Source organism: Perna viridis, chromosome 4 (genome assembly GCF_037379345.1).
Source record: "Perna viridis isolate PV_CMFRI_1.1 ecotype Kerala chromosome 4, ASM3737934v1, whole genome shotgun sequence".
In the NCBI taxonomy this organism is placed as follows: Eukaryota; Metazoa; Mollusca; class Bivalvia; order Mytilida; family Mytilidae; genus Perna; species Perna viridis.
The window spans coordinates 42729894-42743849 of NC_142448.1; the positions used below are offsets into that span (position 1 = coordinate 42729894).

At 31.4% G+C, this 13956-nt stretch overlaps 1 protein-coding gene across 8 annotated transcripts in view; it reads right to left on the bottom strand.

The window, feature by feature from the left end:
• LOC148620162 (synaptotagmin-15-like) overlaps window positions 1-13956 on the bottom strand; it is a 170416-nt gene that overhangs the window by 22114 nt on the left and 134346 nt on the right. For all 8 annotated transcript variants that reach the window (XM_088580790.1, XM_088580792.1, XM_088580793.1 and 5 more), the window contains one exon: window positions 8005-8150. In XM_088580790.1, coding sequence (XP_088436916.1) covers window positions 8005-8150 — 146 coding nt within the window. The remainder of the gene's footprint in view (window positions 1-8004; window positions 8151-13956) is intronic.

Sequence of the window (13956 nt, forward strand, 5' to 3'; positions counted from 1 at the left end):
GACAAAAATTAATTTGAAATATATGCATCGCAACGTTTTTGTTACCATTTAATGCTTTAGACATAAATAACATCTTTGTAAAATATTAAGAATAAAAAATAGAAGATATGCTATTGTCCATAGTGAATTCATTGACAGCAAGAGAGATAACAAAAACATATTGACTTATATTATTTACGATTCAAAACGGGAAAAGTTCACTTGCTGCACAGCTGGTTTTATGTACACATTTAATTCATATTTCCCCTGTATCAAAGACCATAGCTCACCTAGGTATTTAAAATACTAAACAATGGCATGAGAATCATAAGTTGTTTGGACGGTTTTGCAAATAAATATATTCATCCCAGCTGTTCCATTTTCACCATAATAAGCTGGATACATTCCGTCAATTACGCCGTCTTTGATCTTTACAATGCCGTTCGATCGCATTATTTGTTTGACAGACATTGATGACAGTGGTATTGTTAACGTATTACTCAACTATTGAGCAAAGGGCATGATTAAAAATAATCTATAAAGTTTATTAACCTCTGAAAACGATTGTATATTGAAACCGACATTTAGGTTTTCAATTACACTTATTTTTTATTGCTTTTAATTTTCGAATCTATTTAAAGAAAAAGGAAAACAAAGGGAATCAGGGTTCGGACGGTTATCAATAGAACATTCTGAGTAATCTTAGGAAAACGACAAGACAGGAAAAATAAACATAGACAACAAAGAACATTGTGTATAAAAACATAACACATACAAAGAAACGAAAGTTCAAATGAACAATCTGGACTCCAACAAAAAACCTGGGAACATGTACCTAATTCACCGGTAGGATGAGCGTCCTCTATTTATTTTTACAACTGCCGAGTTTTAAATATGTCCGGGAAAGACGAGAAAGGGTCCGAAAGATATAACTCGGTGGACATATCGGATTTGTACCTCATTTCATTAAAGTTAGGTTCGAAAAAAGATGTAGCTCCCACTTCTTCTCTATGTAACTTTAACCTCACTTGATTACTTAAGGTTGAGTATATATGGGCTTATGTGTAGTAGCAAAAAAAAATATTGTTCTGCAACGTTAAAAATGTTTTTAAATACAAATAATATTTGTTAAATACTACTTTGAATTATATATCTGTCTCTTAACATTATTTGTTAAGCTCGATTTTCAGTGACAAAGCATGCTACATATATGATGTCTTTGAAACCATAATCTTCCTTAATTTTTGATCTAAGTATAATTTGGGAGTAGTAAAATGTATCATTTTACTACACTGAACTGACATTGAACTGATAAAAAAATATGAAATATTCTAACAACCGGTGACTACATAGTATCATACTAACTGAGTAGGAGTCTTTATAAAAATCAAACTCAGAGATGATTTGTGCATATAAAAAAACCCTTCAGTTCACTTCTATTTCCCATTAAGAAACCATTTCTGACCACAAAGCAAATATTGGTTTGTTATTCGAAATTGGCACTTAGCAAGATTTTGGTTCTTGATTTGGTTATATTAAGGAAATAACCCTAGGGTAAGGGACATAACTCCTGAAATCACTAATATGTTTGTATCAATTTCAAATTCACCAAAGCCTATCAAGCTTTCATTTGAGACAGAATGAAATCAGTCCAAGTTACTTTGATGCTTATGTTAAATTGATGTAAGATGCTGAATACAAACGTTCCAATGATTTATAAGAGTTGTGTCCTTTAGTCTAGGTCTACCTCCTTCAGTTAGCGATACTTGTATGATTTTATGAAAAATACAAACATACACATATTAATGCAGAAAAGATCATCGATAAATACGAATTTCTGTTGTTCGTTGGGTTTTCGTTAATCGACAATCACTTCTATTATATGAAGTGTCTGAATTATTAATAGATTGATACTTAAAATGATGTTGCACGTTTTTTGTCCAAAAAGGATTGTTTTTTTAACTTTAATATTTGTTAGCAAGTGTTTTGGGTTTCATATAATTGAATTGAGTAAATAATTTTAAATAAGCAATAATTCCATCATTGAAGGCAACAATTATCATAGATAAAAACAAAAACAAATTGATTACAAAGAGTTTTAGATAAAGAATAGGAAGTAAATATCAATTCCATCAGATCAAATAACTTCTAATAACTGTTGAAACTTCGATATCTTAAACTTAAAATTACTATTTCAATCAGCAGAAAAAAAAATAATACAGTTTTCTCTTTGACATCCGGACCAGCCTGATTTGTCTACTAGAGTAAATCAGCTTGGGATTCAATATAGCACGGTAACTAAATTGGGAGGTGGAAAACCAATATCGTAGTATTGCAATAAATTAACGATGTTGCATAAAATCGTATTGGAACGAAACAATACCAGATTCAATAACCTGATATGTTAATAAGTGATGAATTCTACGACAAAAAATTTGTTACTGCGTAATATGTTACGTTTTACCTATTTTACCTTCCGATGCACCTAGTCCAAACTTACATTCTTTTGGTTTCCGCAAGAATTTTGGTCCCCTTTATTACTCTTACAATTTCAAATGGAGTGCAGGTTGCTCATTGATTCATTATTTATTTTATGTATGTATTCCATCAGTAAACTTGAGTTCTGTATGTTTTCATGATTTGATCTTTGTCCCGGATGTTGAATATCCTGTTTCTTATTAATGGTCGCCTTCGTTTTACTTTTGCTTTTAAGACTACTGAATGTTTATGACATCACAGTACCGTGCCAAAATAAATGTCTTTCATATAACGTATGATTTAAAAACAAAAACAAAATAAATAAATAAACTTAAAAATTTAGTAAGTATGGTTTGGTAAAAACATAGGCAGGGATGACTATAATACTAATGCAATAAGATAATCAATAAAGCTGTTCAAAAGCAATTGTAACCCCATAAACGACTCGTTGTATGTTCATTTCCTTGGAGGTGCTTTATATCATGAAATATTTTTGACTGATTTTAGTAAAGAAATTTTTCTCGTATTTTTTTTTGTAGGAGAATATAACCAAGTTTTAAGCGTTAATATTCCAGCGCCCAAATTTTATTTGCACTTTTATTTTTGAATACAGTTTCTATGAGGGTTTTTGAAGGATTTCCAATCAAAAGCATATTTTGGTTTAAGAAATGCATGAATCACTAAACATAATCTTCTGTCAGGTTTAAGACATAGCTGCATTTAATTTAACGTTTTTGGTCTTACGATGTTCTAGTTTCATTCTTATTTTCGTACATATCCGTTAAATGACACTACAGGTCGTACTTATGAAGGGAGCTGTGAACTACAAAATTATGTTGGCTTTTAAATGTTTTTCTAAGAAACGCCACTAGAGAACGATATTTATTAAATTGAGTTAAAGATGTTGTTCCAATTCTCCTTTATGAACAGGACTCCATTTGAAGCAGCGCCTGAAATGATGTTGTCAAGTCATATAGATATACAAATATATTGACGATGTTTTAAAAATTATTAAGTCTAAGTTCTATGAGTGGATCCCGTTAATACATCCTTCAGACCTGGAAATAAAAATATAACAGACATGGCCCCGTCTGCCTTCATTTTTTACTTTTAATTTTAATTTTTAATTTTACATCAGTAGTCTCCTCAATACATGACCTTGTCATAAAAAAGATTTGAATTTCCAACAATAGACCGGCTTTTCCTTAATACGAGACCCCATCTCATATTTGTTAAATATACTAAAGCCAGAAGATTTTCAAAAACACCTTCGTCATCGGGTCATTCGACTTAGTAACAAAAGATACAATAAAATGCATCCCATCAAATATCCTTAAATTTTCTTGTCAATATTTAGATCTTATCTTTTCATTTCGTATCAGATTTTTCCGTAACTAACAAATGTGTGTTCTTTTAGTTTAACACGAAGTTGACTACTGCTTTACCCATTTAAACTTTTGTGTACACAACACGAAACTACACCGGAACTCTTATGGCCATTATGGAAGTGGAAGCCATTAAACCTACTTAAACCAACCAATTCCGATAAGTTATAATGCTTATTCTAAGTCAGGAACAGAGTGGCCGTTTTCATTTGTCCGTTTTGTAGTTTATTTTGCTTGTTCAATATGGTTAAATATTTCCTTCCAATTTGTCATTATGAGTTCGATAATATTGTTATTACCCTTATAGATAAAGAACTAAATCTTCTTTAAAAGGAAATAATATATACTGCCCCCAAAACGAACTTTTTTCAGCAGAAGCAGACGAACAATAGAACTTTAACACCCTTTAAAGCATCATTTGTCTTCCTTCATTCAATTATTCCTGTTTGTTTCTATGTCTTTTTGTATGCTATGCTTTTCCTGTGGCAGTTGCTTTGTTAGGTTCAGTTATTGAACCCTTATTACAATATTGTTTTATGTTTTTTTTTTATATAATGTATTACAATGAACTGTTGACAAAAACATTCAATAATACAAGAATATGTTGCCTAAGTGTTAGCGTAAAAACTTGAAGCAAAGTTTTTATCTAGGTAGCTTTATTCATGCAGCTTTTTCAGCCTCTGTTGCAAAACATATGAGTAACGATACAACTGGACAGCCATTTATGTTCAAAATGCTAAATTTGCTTTATTTCTTAGTTGTATTACTGTATGCCGATTAAAATAACTCGACTGGTACATAAATGTAGCTGTTAATGTTTTTTTGTGACATAGTATATGTAAGTTGGAACTTAATCATTAAATTAAAAAAGTTACTTAAATTAAATATATATGCACATGTATAAAATAACAAGAACATAACATTGACACGAGATTGGCAACCTTTCAATACAGAGGATTTATTTTGTTTTTTTTAAGCTATCCCCCCAAAAAAATGAAACAAAAGCAGGGGAAAGCAGCAACATTCCAAAAAAATGAGGTGGAAAAAGAGGACGTGGTATTCATTACAGTTATCAATACGAGTTTAACCTTTGACCTTAGAAGCATTGAAACGGCGTTGCCTCAGGCCAACAGCCAGGCTAGGACACATAAACCAATATGAAAATCATTATATAATTATCCATCATAATTTCAAAATATGAACATCAACAAGATATCATAAATTAATGCATGTCAAAGGCAACTGGGTAGGAGTTTACAGAAAAGCAGATGAGAGGACGTTCGAGGTACTATAGTAACTGGTCTTTACTAATTTATTTTTTTTTACTTTCTATAATGTTTTGTCGGTTTCTATTTGTTGAGTTTTGCAAGTTTTTTCCTACTTTCTAATTTTATATTTGTCTTTTATATACCTTTATTTTCGGTTTCTGTTTTCAAATTTATATTTTTTATTGAAATTAATATATAACATAATTACTGTATGTGCGTACAGAATTGATCATCTGAAGTTTTTTTTCTACTTTCGTTCTTCTTCAATGTTATGAAGATAAGCCGATATTTGTCAATGTTTAACTTACGAAATCGTCATAAAAATGTACATGTAGCTGAAAAATGCAACTAGCAATAATAACAACCAATATTATGAGATGTCATTCATGAAAGGAGACTTTCGTCGATAAAACAAAAGTTTACATAGCACATTACTCTGTACTACACACACAGTTGCAATTACAATGTACGATTTTTGTCAATTTAAAGTACAAACAGATTGTATCACCTACTCTATATCTTAACTTAATTTGAAATTTATTTGAGTACATTGCATTTAAGATGCAATTACAGCAAAACACACTTTTATGTCCTGTTGCTTCAACGGCACAATAAAGCCTTGATGTTAATGGGATAGTCTTTATGTATAGAACATTATAAATTAATTCGTGTTTTAAATCCCATTGAATATCCCACTGTATTTAAGGAAAAAAATATCTTTTTTACCTAAGGCTTTATGCTTTACATTCTAAGGTAACCTTTAAAAGGAAATGATAAGAGACTAAAATCAGTCATTTACATAATGATAATTGATTAACATTATACAAAGAACAATCATTCTCTTTTAAAGAAACTTCAGATGTTTAACTAATGGAAAAGAGTTATTAACAAGATAGAGTTAAGTGGAATACTATTCACTGTTAATCGCTAGGAAGGTACTGGAAAGCCATTAATGTTTGCTGATTAATTTAAAATGGTTGGGAGAAGTACATTACATTAAACTTAAACTGAAAAAAAAGATACTAGAATGAATGCATATATTGTAACTACAAATTATTTTTTAGGAAATGTGTAAAAGCTTAAAAGACACGATTCCTAACAGCGCGCACTCACATTTGTATGAAACTGTTATAGATAAGAGTTACCAAGAGAACCAAGCGGAAACCGAACGAAAAATATCTAGACATGCAAAACGTACTCATAGACAAAAAAAACCCCAGTATAACCTAATAAGCACGTTCAAAGAAACAAATGTAAATAAGCAACCGAAACTCCACCTAAACTGGGGACATGGGGCAGGTACAACGTTAAGGTAAGCGACTTCCGTTTTCCGAGAAACACCCACCGAGTAGCTCAATAAATATCACCTAAAGGGTAGACGAGATGGGATGGAAAAGCTATGACAAGATCAATAAATCGGTTTTTATGGTGCAGATGGATACACTGAAACGATTCATGAGCTAAAGGTACGCAATACAGCACCCACGTAACTAAAGCACTTGTAATATGAAGTACCAAAAATGTCCAGAGTGTTTCATAAAAAAATGTCTGTTCTAATTTTCGATTTCACAAACCTCAAAGGCTTTTAAGACTTAACAAAATACTTATTTATTAGTTTTGTACAAGTACAAATGGTTCTAGAAGGCATGTTGGCTTTCTATATCCATAATTTCCCGATGTGATCTGCATCGTCTCATCTGTTATCTATTATCAATGAAAATCAATTCATTGTGTATATTTTTATAGTATTAATTTTGAATGTTTAGATAGTATGGTCATCCTAAATAATGGAAACTCGGTGGTTGTTTCTAGAAAAGCAAGGGCTGTGACATTACCGGTGCACCTTATCCATGCTCCTGTTTTTATTGGACTCTGAGTTGCTCATTTACTTTTGTGTCTGCTTACGTATTATTCCGACGCTGTCGGTATAGTTACGCCTTTAACCCTTTCACCTTCAAGGCGCTCTTCTATTGAAACGCAATTCACCTGATCGCAATTCGGTTTCCAGATTGGCCAAATACTGATAAGAGTAATTAAGGGAACCGAGGTTATAGCGGTAATCAAAAGAATGTAATCCAGGGACACAGACCAGACATGGAAAACAGACATACAAAACATATAGTAACTAAAATCATACACACAAGGTAACAAAAGTAAATGAGCAATTCGGACTCCACTAAAAACTGGGAGCATGTATAACTTATTGGCGTTCAAAAAAAAACTGTATCGAAAATTAAAATTGCATGCCATGTATTGTTTTCTTGAATGAAGTTTAGAAAATTTTAAGTAAGAAGAACAAAATTTTACTGCGTTTTTTTTTAAGATAGTACTTGTTGTTTTCATATTCTTTGTTGTATGTGACTTTCTATCTAGCCATTTTCTCTGGATTACTTTGATAGTTTTCCTAAGTAAGCTGATATTGATACTTATATTTACATAAAATTGATAACTGACTATACAATATCTTGTATAAAAGCACATTGATTCGGTTTATTAGTATGTCACGCATTTCTTATGTACTTTTCTAATTAATTTTCGTGATCACGCAAACTCTATATTAAAAAAAGGAAATTTTGATTAAGAGGAAAGTTCAAAGTTTTAAGATCTATTACACAATTTGCCAAACTGAAAAACGGATTTAAAGCTAATGAATTGGTATTCTTTGGCTTAGTTTATAAATTCTTCGACAATCACCAACTCACTGTAAATCATTCATTATTTTAAACATTTTTGCGTCGTAAATTAGCCAATGACCTTTTATATAAAGCATGAAATTTATATGTTGTATTAAATGATATAAATTATGTAAAATCATGGCCAAACTCAACATATTGAAATAACAAAACAATTTACTTGTGGTTCAAAGCTTAGGTTAAAAAATATAAAAGACTTACCAGGTATTTCAACTGAGGGTCGCTTCACGCAAGGTGATGTCGGTTCAGATAGTCCTCCAGATGGTTGGTATTCCTCAGAGGACCCCCTGTTTAGTCGTCGTCCATCGACAGTTTGGTTTGGAACTGTAAATGGTATTTGACGCATGCTACAAGGCAAAAGTATAAGTGAATGGTAACGGCGAAGCATCTTAGACATCTCTGATTAATTCCTATACCTATATTTTACATTGATTTTCTCATCAATAATGGGATTTTTACAAGGAAAATCTAACATATTTCGAATTTTCCTGAGATTCGATATGAACACCACACAATGTTACGTTTACTCTTCTATCATTCCGATAGATAACAGGAATGTAACAACTTGGATAAGTCTATCATTGTAATCCATTGCAAGGAAAATCTGATCTATGAAAAAAATTTCCGATATCTCTACTGTAGTTGTCAAGCTATATTATTTAACTATTCATTTAAATTCCCATGTAACGAGAGAAAATATTAGCTTGACAGCGTGCAATCAGCTTCCAATAAAAAATATAATAAGTGAATTGTGTCAGGGAATATTGTATCCATATGGTTCAATGTAGGCCATAACAGTCATATACTGAATGTGAAGGAGGGTTTTTATCAAGATACACAAATCTTCATGAAGATATAGTCGAACAATCAATTTACTTTACATCATTCTTTATGGATATTATATTCATTCTTTAATCTAACTATCGATGACTAGAAAATGTATTCAGGTCGTTTGAGGCATCATATTAATATATTTATTCAGTTCGAATAAGCTATAAACTAAGTCACAGTAATTGGCAAGAGGAGGATCAGGGCGATTCTAATCCCATAGAACATCCAATTTTACATTTATTGGACAAATTCATGCGTAAAAGCCAATAATATATGTAAAAATATATAACCCGTCCTATAATGGCAACGTATAGTGCGATGCATTATCTAATAAAACGGAAGATGGAAAATGACATAACGTTATAAATGTTAAAATCAGTCCCTGTTCTGGAATGAGAGGGCGCCATCGAAGGAGAAAATCACTTAAGATAATTCAAGAGATACATTTCATTGCTTTATGCACGAAATAATATATACTTAACTAGAATAGAATATCTGGGTATTCATCCTATTTGAAAATAAAACTAATTTAACGAAGGAGTGTTTCATATTTTATGAATGTAATATACCTTTTTTTGCTCTTTGAAATGATTTTTTGTCTGCTTCAGAAAAAAATTGACATTTTGAGATTGGAATTCTGCCAATGGCATGTATGCTTGTGAAAATGTTTTAACGTTACGTAACCTTAAGGAGTCATATGTTAGTATATTTTTGGTCATTAAGTACTTCTCCGTATAAGAATCGGCAAAATGTACATAAGATGTGGCACATGAAGGAAAAAAAATGCAGATATTTCATTGCATTATACAATGAATTATACCTGATAACCACCAGAAATAACCATCAAAGTGTCCGTAAAATTTGCCTTTTAAGCTATTGATAGGTCAAATTCAGTTGAAATGCACTATGGATAAATGGCGGGAAAATTTTCCCGAACTTTTTTCCTTATATAAGCAGCCAAAAAATATGTTGGTCACAAATGCTTCAGGATAAACCTAAATAGCTTTTCGGTTGTTTTCAAGATTTACTGAATGTATTTTAGGCAACAATGACTAAATTGGGGAAAATGATGTGCCATCCCCTGCATGATTCTTACACAGAATGGTACTTAAATGGAAATGGATATAATGCAGTTTCATACGATACGGCTTAAAACTTTTTTTATTGTTGTTTTACATGACAAAATGCCTTGAAGAGTGACTCAAGTGAAACAAAACATAAGATTGAATCCATTATAGTATTTAAGGTAAATCAAAACTATTTCTATGACCATACTAACTGCTCAGGTGTTTTAAACAGTAGGAATATACATGAATTGACCAACAAAGATCTACCAAATCAATAAAGGGTTCCAGGTTTCTGTCTGCAAGGTCAAGTCACAATTTACACAAAACCACACATTTAGTCCTTACGCCCGCATCTGATCTGGTTGATTCATCCAAAGTATAATTCAAAATGTAAACGTCAAAATGCACCGAGATGGCTTTTTAACATTAGGCTTTCTCAGATTTGGTGTCAGATCTACACACATCACTTTTTTTATATCAGATAAATAAAGAATGCTAACTCGTGTAATTTCATTACAATCTTTTCTCTACATTCAATGACCAAATTACAAATTAAGACTGTTCATGTGGTCTGAAACTGTATCTGAATGTTAAAATAATAAAGTTTTTGAATTTTAGACTTGCATACATCTTTTGTCTGACTGATATTTTTATTGACTGTCACTTAAGATAATATGATATAGAAAATTTGTCATTATAATTGCATTTCGATGCAATGCGTTAAACGCTGAACCTGTCGTAAAATTCTTCCCAATTGTAAGTTCTTAACCGATTACATAAGATTTACGCAGTTTATTACAACGGAAGTTATTCAAATAAAAAGAATTTATCTGCCTTATACAAAGAGTACAAATATGTCATATATCAAATTTGCAAACCTTACAAATGATTGTTTTCTGCTTGAAACATATTTTATTCTGTGAAAACTTGCGGCTAAATAATGTTCTTAAAAAGGTATCAATATTTTGTAAAATGATAATAATAATGAAATGTCATCGATGTAATTACTTCAATAGCAGATTTGCGTTTGTAGGGATAACTGAAGATAAACGATCAATTTAAGAGTAATCAAGGGAACCGAGGTTATAGCGGTAATCAAAAGAATGCAATCCAGACCAGACATGGAAAACAGACATATACAACAAAGAACATAAAGTAACTAAAATCATACATACAAAGTAACAAAAGCAAATGAGCAACTCGGACTCCACAAAAAAACTGGGAGTATGGACAAGGTGCACCGGTAGGGTAAGCGTCCTCTACTTTTGTTGAAACACCTGGCGAGTTGTTCATAAAGTGTCAAGTCCGGAATAGACGAAAGTGGAAAACGTTGAACAAATTAGTTTTCATGGCGCAGATCGATACACAGTAACGATCCACGAGTTCATGATGACATGATGCAGATCGATATACAGTAACGATCCACGAGTTCATGATGACATGATACAGATCGATATACAGTAACGATCCACGAGTTTATCATAACGACCATAAAACTTCAGTAGTGATGACTTCAATCTTGTAGCAACATAACCTGTTCCAGAAGTCTATTTGTTGGAATTCTAGCGCGATACAAAGGTCTGCGTAGTTTCAGCACGCTTTGGTATAACGTACATGTACGAGTTGTGATATTTATAAAAATACTTAAAAACAAAGCCATACGGTTCGACAAATGACTTAAGAATGTCATTTAATGAAACTGCGCTTTCTAAAATTATTGAAATGGTCTAGCACAGCCATTCGTAAGTTATCGAATGATATGACACCGTCGCCCTTACAATTACGGCATTTATCAATAGTTTAACCTTTCATAAATCACAAATTAAGATGACTTTTGCTGATGAGTGTTCTTTGTCTTTCATTGAGTAAAAGACTTAATATATATATTTTGTTTTGATTATGTCTTTTTATAGAATCTATTCTATTTGCTGTTTACTGATAGTATTTCCGATTTTCTTGCTTTGATTTTGTTTCTTTACCTTAGTGTTTTTGATAAAGCTATATAGTTGCTCATGATTTCATTCTCGCGGCACTCCTTTTTTCACTTCAAATAAGTTTGATTCATGCTTGAAAGCTTATGGAATTGTACTATTCAAAAGCTGCCTTCACAAACATACAGATTTTGTTTTGTCGCAATATCTTCGAATTATATTAATCTTATGAAAAAATGATAAAGATAATACATGTTGGAAATAGAAAAAAAAATACCAATTATATGTCGTAAATTTCGATTAGCTGCACGCGTGTTTCAAGGAGTTACACTCATCAGCAGCATTAGAATAAAATATTTAGAAAGATCTTAAGGAGGTAGACCTAGGGTAAGGGACATAACTCATGAAGTCAGTAAAATGTTGTATCATATTCAATTTCACCATAGCCTGTCAAGCTTTCATTTGAAACCGAATGAAATCAGTCCAGGGTACCTTGATGCTTACATGATATTGATGTAAAATGCTGAATACAAATGTTCCAATGATATTTATGAGTTGTGTCCATACCCTAGGGCTATCTCCTTAATTCACTACGCATTGTATGCAGAAGTACAAGTCAAAACAAAAATTATCGTCATAGGAAGCCTAAGCCATCACGTTATCAATCGAACAAGGACATAGATTGTACCATCTGCAATACAAGAAATGATGCCTTACTGTTTTAGGCATTTTGAAATTTGTAAGACTGCAAATTTTGATAAATATGATGAAAATCTGATATAGTTCTGAAAGCAATTTTTGAAGAGTTCAAGGCTCACAGAAAAGGCTCCTGAATGAAGCCATTTATTCTCCCCAAAGCATATTTAAAAAAGTTAACAGTAAAAAAGATTCATTGATAGTTTACTGAAAGAAATCAAAACGCACGTGAAATAAAAACCTGTCAATGAAGGTATACGTTTCAAAAAGAAAGAGGACTTAATTACAATAATTGAAGTTTGATATAGTAATATTATTTATAGCACGTTATCAATCGAACAAGGACATATTACAAAATTCATAACCTTCATGTACTACATATGTAATACAAACATGGTGATAGGTGTCCTCTTTATCAAGCAAATGGTCCGATTATGTTTGTACATGGAATATCATGGTTGGAAACATCATTACAATGATTAATTTTAAAACAAATTTTAAACCGTTGTGACAGGGTATTGAAATCACAACATATGTTCTTTTGAAGATCTTTATTTTTGCATCGATCAAGTCGAAATTTTACAAACATAACTCACAATGAATGCATGAATAATTATGTAACTACTTAAGCTGGAAATTCCTTTCAAATATGCATTCATTTGGTAAATGAAAAACCCATTCGTTGAATGAAATAGAAATACAAAGATGAGAAATCCCTTCCTCGACTTCTTTGAAACGATTAACACAAAGATGAAGAAAGTAAGAAAACGACCAACAATAACAAAGATAATAAACTAAGGAAAAGTCTTAATCAATAAATCTTCGAAGAACAGTCGTGTCTCTATATTTCTTAAGATAAATTACAATAAAATGGCTTTTCATTAATAATAGATGTCATTACACGAGAAAATCGATCGTGACCTTACGTAGACAGAGTTCATGCATTCAATTTAGGCTTTGATTGGGATCGTTCATGAGTATACCTCACGACGTGATTTTGTTCTAAGAAAATCGAAAGACTAAAAGAGATTTCTGGATGAATGTCCTGTTTTATTGCATCAATCACGCATGAAAGTAATGATTTTATCAAGAACTGCAGTTTCTATGTCTTGTATGCATACTTTATACGTTGCAATATTATTTATATTTTACTCCACTTTGTGCCACTGTGCAATCTCAAATTTATTTTAAAATTAATATTGATCAAAAACAGAATTATTCAAGTTAACGAACAAGGTCCTGTACAATTTTTGCCGTCACAATTTAAGTCTCCTTTAATTGACCAAAAAGACTTATTTCTTTCATCAACATGTGTGACACGCTTCCAATTTAAGGAGGTAGACGTAGGCTAAGGGACAAAACACGAAACAGATAAAAGAAAAAGTAAAAACAAAACAAAACAAAACAAAACAAAAACAAAAAAACAAAAAAACAAAAAAAAAACAAACAAAAAACCAAATCAGAGCTAGTATAAAACAAAAACTACAAATAAAAAAAAAATATTCATTACGTTTGTTATTTTTCAATTTTAATCACAGTTTATTGCCGATAACTTTAAATAGCAAGTAAAACAATTTATCATTTGAAAACATTCAAAAATTAAATTTAAAACTAAACAGATAATGGTT